Source organism: Podarcis raffonei, chromosome 1 (assembly GCF_027172205.1).
Source record: "Podarcis raffonei isolate rPodRaf1 chromosome 1, rPodRaf1.pri, whole genome shotgun sequence".
Taxonomy (NCBI): domain Eukaryota; kingdom Metazoa; phylum Chordata; class Lepidosauria; order Squamata; family Lacertidae; genus Podarcis; species Podarcis raffonei.
The window spans coordinates 79,212,875-79,222,272 of NC_070602.1; the positions used below are offsets into that span (position 1 = coordinate 79,212,875).

General features: G+C 43.1%; 1 protein-coding gene across 1 annotated transcript; it reads right to left on the bottom strand.

The window, feature by feature from the left end:
* PSMD13 (proteasome 26S subunit, non-ATPase 13) lies at positions 1-9,005 on the bottom strand. The gene is made up of 13 exons (XM_053396357.1): positions 8,789-9,005; positions 8,215-8,293; positions 6,430-6,464; positions 6,240-6,295; positions 5,566-5,609; positions 5,076-5,162; positions 3,240-3,411; positions 2,850-2,929; positions 2,639-2,764; positions 2,039-2,101; positions 1,704-1,784; positions 1,290-1,406; positions 1-812 (listed from the first exon to the last, which is right to left on the bottom strand). Exons 1-13 carry the CDS (start codon positions 8,881-8,883, stop codon positions 717-719), a joined length of 1,131 nt encoding a protein of 376 aa, XP_053252332.1. The 5' UTR covers positions 8,884-9,005; the 3' UTR covers positions 1-716.
* Positions 9,006-9,398: the final 393 nt, after the last annotated feature.

Genomic DNA, 9,398 nt, shown 5'->3' on the forward strand with positions numbered 1-9,398 from the left:
CAAGAGGGAAGGCAGAGAAGTTTATTCCAGCAGTTATTTGACTGCATCACACTTCAGGATAAAACGTTCATAAAAGACAAGAGCAAAACCAAGGAGAGTATAAAAACAAATCCATTAAATTTATGATTTTATTCTTGGAAAACTCATTGATGGGGTTTGAGCAGTTTCCTCTACTGCAAAACAGAGGGAGACTAGGGGAAAGAGGCATTTGTTCTCATTTATGCTGCCTTTGGACTGGCAGGGAGAAAGGTCATGCTCTCCCCCCACGTCCGTCTGAAATGCCCAATGACTGAAGATGGCCCTTCCTTCTTACACCCTAAATGCACAATGGAAGTCCTGCTGCCATCCCACTGCGGAGCTAGTGACCTCCACCCTTTAGCCCATAAGCCCCAAATATCCTCCATTGCGGCAGCCTCACACCAAGACTGATTAATCCACCATGAAGGAGTCCTTATTGCCTTTGGTGGCAGCAGGATGGGAGCTCCCAAGGAGAATGCTAATCAAATGGCTTAGCACGTAGGAGGGAATTCCCGACTCCAAGCACCAAAGGGTTACACAGCAAAGGCCACTTAGTCCTCTGTACAAGCATCAGAAAAGTAGTTCTTTCCCTCCTCCCCTAGCCCCCCTGTTAATAGAATTCAGTACAGAGTCAGTGGTCAGGGCACTGCCAGTTTCAGCAACAGTACAAGACATTCCCTCAGCCAGTGCAAAGTCCTCTATGTCAGGATATCATGGGCTTGGTGCTCCACCAACATCTCCATGCTCTTCACATCTGTGCACCAGAACTCCAGGCGGTCTTTCATGCCCTTTATCTAGGAAATAAACCCACAAGCACTTTAGGAACTTGGACTTAACGGATACACAATCAATACATAAAGACAAAATAAGGGCCATGGTAGATAAATTTAACCATTCTGCATCAGAATGTCTCCTGCAACAGACTGCATTAAAATCCTGTTTTAGAGAAAATATAAACTGCAATCTCCCAATGGTGTGTCTTATTGGTTTGTCTTAATGACAAGACGTTTTGATAGGGAGATTCAAAGGTGCCAGAAACAAAGTAAGCATTGTGAAGAAAACTGAATTAAGTCAATTATTCAATGTGTCATAAATTCAACATGTGACCATATAAAGCTGTTTCTGCACTGAAGTAAAGGAAGACATATAAGTACAGTGTGATTAATCAAAGAAATCACACCCTTTCTCCCCAGAAAGCTGTTTTTTACTAAGATTCCATGCCATGCTTTAAAAGGAGAGTGTTGCACTGAGATTTCCGCAAGAGTGGTTACCTGTTGTAAATCCAGCACCCGTGGTTGGACCCAGGTCATGTGAACTCTCTTATCCACTTCATCAATACTGCCTTTCACCAAACCCACTGACAGGGCTTTCATCACTAGCAGCTCCACCTGCAGGAAGAGAAAACCAAGAGTCCCTTACTGGATTTAGAGAAACATATCCAGTTGTTTCCACAAAAATCACTGCAACTTACCAGTCTGAGTACTTGCTACAACTCAAAAAGAGGGATTTAACAAACAGAGAAAGGGAAAATGTCCAAGATCATGGCTGCTGTAAATGCCTATCTGGAAATTTAATTGCATAAATTTTAACAGGGATTATCTGAAATGAAAATGTCTTTGAAAATGGAATGACACAGAGTCCCTGAACATTTGTTTCCCTCATAAAGAACTGCAAATGCAACTCACCTCATTTACAGTGACTTTGGCACTTTTAGCAATCTCTTCAAAAGTGAGTTGCCTGTGGTTAGCTGGTCGGGTGAAGGTCATCTGCAGTCAAGTAAAACTAAAGTTAAAACTAACCTGGGCTTACGTGAAAAAAGAAGTTCCCAACATAGTGATCATAAAGCTTGGTTTCCCCAGCTTTGTTTGCCTCTGTGCAAGACATTATTTGAAAGGTGGACTAGATCTTCAATAGCAATATACTGTATGTTACATTTCAATACAAATTAAAAACTTCTGCCCCAAGTGAGAACCACTACAGGGAAGGACCAGATTATATAATTTAGAATTGCTAGACTTACCTCCATGAGGCACAGCAGCTGGATCTTCTGTAGAAGAAGAGCTTCATTTGCAGCCAAGTCTGGCTGTAAGACATGACAGATGAGAACTTTAGTTACTCCAAAAATCTTATTGTCTTTTCTTTTATTTAACAAGATGCATGCAACACACAGAAAGCGCTCATCATTTCATGTGTCTTGTGTCACGAAACCACAGCCTTAGACCTACCATTGTAAATTGTTCAACAGAAGTGTTTAATTTCTAAATGCAACCGTTAAGCCTGATTAAACCAACATCTCCTCTATGGGAGTGAGAAACTGAATGCTACTACACAGTTCAAGACATCAGGCAATGCATCTGTTTCAGAGCATGGATTTTAAATTGAAGTGGGATGCTTTGGAGTTATTTAGACCTTCCCTGCAGCAGATCCTTCCTGAACTGGCCCGTGTCCCAAGGCTTAAGTACTCTAAAACAGTTAATGGGGGAACTCTGTCCTGTTGCCCCAAGGTTTTTTTTGAAGACTCTGAATCTATACCAGCTGTTTTCAGAAGTGCATAAGCTTTACTTTCCACTAGCAAGTCAAAGAGGAAGTACTTATTTAATCAGTCAAACCAGCCACCTACCTGCTGCCCCCATGCTGACTTCAAAGCCTGGAATTTTTCCACATTGCCACTATTGAAGGCATAAAGCGTGTCAATCAACCATTGCCTGTCAGTGTTCCTCAAAGACTCCAGCACTGGGTGCATAAGCTGAGGATGGAAATAAAGTAGGACATTGAGATATAGTAGCTAGCTTCTGGTTCCTGAACATTTTCACCAATTAAGCTCTACTTACCAGTTCCCCAAAGTTATAGACTCCTTCCCCAAGGAGTCCTGCTAACCCTAAAGTAAAGGCTCTCTCCTGCTGGTCTGCCACTGAAAAGAAGAAAGATCTGGGTCAAGCAACAGTCTGAGAGACCACACCCCATTTTAGTACACACACACACACACACACACGTGTACATATATTCTCCTACGTTCAATAAAAATGTGAGCATTCTACACACAAAGGTACAGAAAATTATTTGTCTTAGGCCTATTTTCCTGAAACTCCAGGTTCCAACAACAATAATCTTGAGGATAATTTCTATTTCCCTCTCTGCACAGTAAATTAAATCCATTTGATACAGGTCTCCACAGCACAAACAAATGCATTTTGTTCAATATGGGAAGAAAAGAGCATTACCTGGGAGATCTTTGACATCTATACAGCCCAGGAACCTTAATGCATCCTTATAATAAGAGGCATGATTCCCAATTGTCTGGTAATACTTGCTGGAGAGATCATAGAAACGGCTGTGAACAGATGTCACACCAGGAAGATTATTCAGCATCTCTTCAACATCCTCAATGGTCTCCTAAAGCGAAAAAAGGTGATACCAATCCTTAAAATCCACATGTATTTTATATACATACACACAAAAGCATGTTGCAATACTTTGCCTAACAATTATAAGCAATGTTTGAAGAGAGAAAAACACACAACTCCAAAGAATGGCGTGATCACATTAACTTAAGGATCAGAACATATTTGTTATTTTATTTCTGCTGGTACAAGGACTTGACCTGCTGAAGTCTCAACTCTGCTGAAGAAACAAATCCACAACTGTATATACTTGTCTGCTTGAACACTACAGCTCCTAATAGTGGTTTATAAAAAAATGAAACAACCTCCATTATATAAATTTAATAACCTTGTTAATTGCCAAAACAAGTTTCTAAACAGATGTTTACAGGTTCGAAAACCCCTATTCTTTGCTTGTGGCAAACTGATAAACAGCTTTCATTTGTACAAAGTATGAACACATTGCAAGATGTTTATTTAGACTTTTGTGAACAGTTTCTAATGGGCCATGGATTATGTTACTGGATTATACCAGCAAAAGAAATCAAATCAAAAGTGATCTCTGGCCATCAGAATGGAAATAATAATGCCACTTGTCAAAAGCACAAATACTGTTACTGCATACTCAGCATCTTATTTGAAAAAAACTCAATATAGTATCTTATCAGAAATACCAACACTTTTGATTACAGTGGTACCTCGGGTTACATACGCTTCAGGTTACATACGCTTCAGGTTACAGACTCCTCTAACCCAGAAATAGTGCTTCACGTTAAGAACTTTGCTTCAGGATAAGAACAGAAATTGGGCTCTGGTGGCGTGGCAGCAGCAGGAGGCCCCATTAGCTAATGTGGTGCTTCAGGTTAAGAACAGTTTCATGTTAAGAACGGACCTCTGGAATGAATTAAGTACTTAACCCGAGGTACCACTGTATTTAAATTGTATTGTACAGTGGTACCTCGAGTTACAAACGCCTCAGGTTACAAACTCTGCTAACCTGGAAGAGTTACTAGAGTTGAGAACTTTGCCCCAGGATGAGAACGGAAATCGTGTGCCGGCGGCGCAGCAGCAGCAAGAGGCCCCATTAGCTAAAGCACGCCTCTAGTTAAGAAGAGTTTCAGGTTAAGAATGGACCTCCGGAATGAATTAAGTTTTTAACTAGAGATACCACTGTATTGCATTTCCGGTAACACAAAGTGGAACACAAGAAGCAGATAGAATTTAGTCTTCTCCACATATCCAGTATTGGGGAGAAGTAGGTCCATGATACTGGTAGATCCTTGCCTGATGTCCAGTACAATGGCAAAGATTTCTGACTCTCAACTGTTTAACAATGGCAACAAAATGCCTCTCCCCCTGTGACAATGAAGAATGCTTGGGGGTAATCAGGAATGGATTTTTGCATGGAAAGAGAGCAAACCCAGCTCAGTTCTAGTACCCAAAACAAATCATGCTGATCAGCACCTGCTCAAACACAAAATGTCCTTCAATTCTAAGTTTATGTCTTTTGCACCTGCCTCCAGCTGACGGTTTTTCAGAGTACCTATTAAGGCCTGAAGTCTGCCCTCTCCTATGTTAGAAGAAGGGCTGCACAAAAAAAATGCAAGAGCCGTCCAATACAGCAAATTCAAAAAAGGTTTTGTTATTATGAACAAGAAAATATGTATTTTGTCTCACCTTTGTGACTTGTAGATCACCAATGTTTAATTTCAGAGCTCCAATGGCAGTTTTACATAGAATCACGGCTTCATCACTGCTTTTCACCTGCAGCCACAATACAAAATGAACGTAATAAAACAGCTATTGTTTCAAATAGCAATGAAACTAGTGTCTGCCAAAGAGGGTGTAAGTAGTTAGCAGTTTTTCCAAATTTGACTGTATAACTATCCTTGATCATTTTCTTACTGGCAATGAAACTGGCTTGATGGCCAGTTCAGTAGATGTGTTATTAATTTATATTGTGCCTTTCAGGACAAAAGATAGTACACAGAAATTGTAACACAAAACCTATAATTCTACACCCCTTTAAGTCTACACCCCTTTAAAACGAGTGATAAAAACATCAGTAGGCTACAGCAATGAATAAAAACTAGTAACAGCATTGAAAACAATTCCATGCAAGTGGATCAAAGTACTATATAAAGTATCTGTCATATATCATACTTACTTTTTCTCGGGTCTTTTCCAGAAAAGTAAGGGCTACATTAGGATCTAAGGAGGTACAAGCAAGCAATTACATTAAGATTCACATAACCTCTTATTGGAACCTATCACAAAAGTTTTAGAATTGAGGACCTGCCTGAATGATATTGTCCTTGGGGAGAGGAGTAGAGGGCTTCAAGGCATGCTTCCTCCCTTCGTTCCGAGAAACAATGAATGACAAAATTTTTGCTCAGACTTCTGGTTTCAAGGTTCTCCTGATTTAATGTCCCAAAGTCAGAGGAGAGCTCGTGTTCAAAGTAACATGAGATCTCCTGTTTGATCATTCCACTTCTCTCTACACTGAGGGGGAGTGATTGTGCAAGCCAAAAGCCAGTTCCCAGATACTTCCTTGGATCAGTCCCAGGGAGAAACCAGCACCAAAAGAGGCCTTCAGTCTGTCAAACTCCTAGAATTAGATTCTCAAATTCTACATTAATACATCTCTGCTGGCCTTATAGCAAAGTTAAGGAGTATTAATGGCTAGTGTCCACAAAGACTGAAATGTGAATAATTCCCTTTCTCCAAGACTTAGTTCAATCCTTTGTTACTTTCCTAAAGGTCCTATTGTTGGCCTCAGATCCCCCCCCCCCGAACCAGTTCATAATGAAAGATAGCTATGATAAAATGAAGATGTTTTACCTGTCATCTGCCGCACTACATGAAGAATGATCTCTACAAGGGACAAAGGGTTCACCCTGAAATAAAGAGATGGTAACATGAACAACTGAAGTTTTAATAGCAATTAAGTTTAATAATGAACTTTAGAATTAAAATATTGATCTTAAAATGTAAGGTTTCCCCTAAATTTTAAGTATTTTAAAATCTTTACCTGTGTTCAAACTCACTGATAAAGTTCTCATAAAGCTATAAATCAAAGAAAGAGGTGGTAAGTTTAGAAGTACAAGTGTGTTTTGGTTAACAAGTCAAGTTGATCATTAGTACATCTAGGACACTATCTACAGTTTGATTAGTGTGTGTGGAATTCCTTACGATCAATATTAAGCCCTGGGTCAGCACTAGACCACAACACCTTTGTTACAACTCATGCCTTGTCTGGAGTGAGAAACATCAAAACCCAGGTTTGGACAACATGCCAAGCCAAACCATGGGTAATACCAGTAAGCCCAGAGAAAGGGCAAAGCAGATGTGATCTCTCTCCAAGAGCTCATGCATTTACACTAAGCCATGGTTTAGCTTAGGTATGCTGGCTTGCTCATGTCCACAGAATGGAAGATGGCAGGATCCCCAAGGACCTGATCTACAGAGAGCTGGCTTCTGGCACCAGGCCAATTAGCAGACCAACTCTGTGCTACAAAGATGTCTGCAAATTATGTGACACGAAGGCTGTCAACACCAACCCTGCTCTTACCAGTAAAACATTTTATCCTAATATTGAACTGAAATCTATCCCTCTGTAACTGAAACCAGTCAGTCCTGCCCTCTAGGTATAACAAGTATGTGATCATTTCTATGTGAGAGCCTCTATTTCAACAGTGCTATCATGTGGTGGACTCTGCCTCCTTGGAGGTTTGTAAGCAGAGGTTGGATGGCCATCTGTCATGGATGGGTTAGCTGAGATTTTTCCATTGCAAGGGGTTGGGCTAAATAACTTTTGGGTCCCTTCCAACTTCTATATCCCCTCTCAATCTTCTTTTCCAGACCAAACATATCCAGTTTCTTCAATCTTTCTTGTTTTTCATACAACTGTCTGTCATGCTGTCCTCCTTTAAAGCAACCCTTCATTTATTTAGTAGTTTCTAAACTATAATACAGGGTGGGCTGGATCCAGAACTAGTACATCCTCCTCCTGCCATTTTGACAGGTGGGTGGGGCTACCCACCTGTTAATCACCCAATGTACTATGAGACCAGGTGATTCAAACTTCAAACCATGGGAGTAGGCACAGACTTATATCTGCCGTTAGTACTGTGGTCCCACAGTACTGCCTGGTTTTTTTTATACGCTTGGGCTTATTTCTGATTTTAGCACTATAGTGCTTAGCACTAAGATAGGAGAAAGGAGATCCCTTATTTCCAGTCTTGACAAACAGCACTTAGACTGGAGATAACAGATTATCCATGCCTGATGTCATATGGTGTCAGATGACTGACAGGTCGGTGTTGTTTGTGCCAAAAATGGCCTGGTGGTCAAAATTCAGAGGACTGGTAGGCATAACTAGGCCTGGGAGCAGAGGTTCCCCACCAATGATTTAATCTGGCAGTTTATCACTGCAATGTCATCTCATACCATTTTGCATCATCTATTTAGAGTACCAGCATTATACAGTAATTACAAAATGCACCCTTTCACTCCTGGAAAGAATAAAAATGTGATCCCAAATGCCAAAAAAGTGATACAGAAGTCAACAGAATTTACAAAGCAAAAAAATTAGGACATAAGCTACAAAGTCCTGGAACTGATGTGTTCAGTGGAGTTCCCCTAAATGCCTCATCATTGGCAACTCACAATTCACAAGAAACCAGGGGTATACATTTACACTACTCTTTATTTAAATTTTTCTTATTTATGGTAATTCCAAGAATCTTGTGAATTAGAATACAAATAATGCAACCCATCACCATCTCAATGACTAAGGTAAGACTTGGGAGATTACCTTGATGAGTCCATCTCCTTGGGCAAAGCACGGGTCTTGCACAAAGTCCAGAACCTGAAGGGTCAGCTGGTGCCAGAGTCTGTAAAACATACACACGACAATGGAAATGGCAAAGGACAGGCTGTCAATTTTACAAAATGAGGGCGAGCAAGGGAAGAGTACAGCAGCCAGGAGACCACAGCAAACCCTCAACGGTGTATTTACCCAAATCAAACCCGAGTTATATGAACAGAAACCCTTGCACGAAACACACATATTGGCAACCAGGCCAGCGCAGAGCCTCAATGGAGACGGCCAAGTGCTTAACACTTCCGACCCTGTTGTGCTTATGCCACCTTGGCCCAAGGCAAGCGACGCGTGCCTATCCACCATTTTCCTAAGGCAAGCAGCCTGCCCACACATCTCGGGAGTGAGGCCCGATGTACCAGCTTCCTGAACGGGGGGGGGTTGGCCTTCAAGAGCAGGAGCCCCCCCAGCGGATCATCTCCAGAAAAAGGCGCAAAGTCGCCCCAGGGAAAACGGCAGAGCGCCCCTTCCCCACCTCCCGCAGGCTCCCCCAGCCGCCCCCCCTCACTTCTTGTTGTAGAGCTCCTCCAGGCGGTGCCACACGGCGGCCTGGCCGGGCCCCGAGCTTTGGCTCTGCTGCAGGAAACCCGGCACGTCCTTCATGGCGAGGCCGGGACCGGGGAAGCAGCGGGAGACAGAGAGAGCGCTTCACCCTCAGGAGCAGGAGCAGGAGGCCGGGCCACCCTGCCGCCGGAAATGCACACTCACTTCCGGCACCTTCGGCGCGGAGCACGCCGGGTACCGTATTGGCCTCGCTCTGCGCAGCATTGCTTCTCGATCTCGCCCCACGCGCTGGGGGGGAGGAGGAGGAAGGGGAGAGTTCCGGGGGAGGGCGGGCAGGCCCGCTGGTCGCCATGGCAACGGCCTTCGCTGCGCGAGAGAGCCGGCGAGCTTCTCTCGGGCGCCCCCTGCAGTCGTTGGGTGCCGGTTGCTATGGCGGCCCGCTGCCCGCGCGTGACGTGGGGGTGGGGATGCTGACGTCACTCGCCACCGCCTCGCGCCACGAGGAGGAGGAGGAGGATGTCGAGTGTCGCAGCTTCGTGAAATAAAACATTGCCGCCACCGCCTCGCTATACGGCGGCAAAGAACATGTTTCCCAGGCGGGAGATCCCTGCTGT

Coding starts and splice junctions, on each gene's coding strand:
- PSMD13 (XM_053396357.1), bottom strand. CDS start 8,883: ATGAAGGACGTGCCGGGTTTCCTGCAGCAGAGCCAAAGCTCGGGGCCC. Junction 5,610..6,239: donor TGTAGTGCGGCAGATGACAG/GTAAAACATCTT, acceptor GTACCTCCTTAG/ATCCTAATGTAGCCCTTACT. Junction 813..1,289: donor GGGTGCTGGATTTACAACAG/GTAACCACTCTT, acceptor TTTATTTCCTAG/ATAAAGGGCATGAAAGACCG.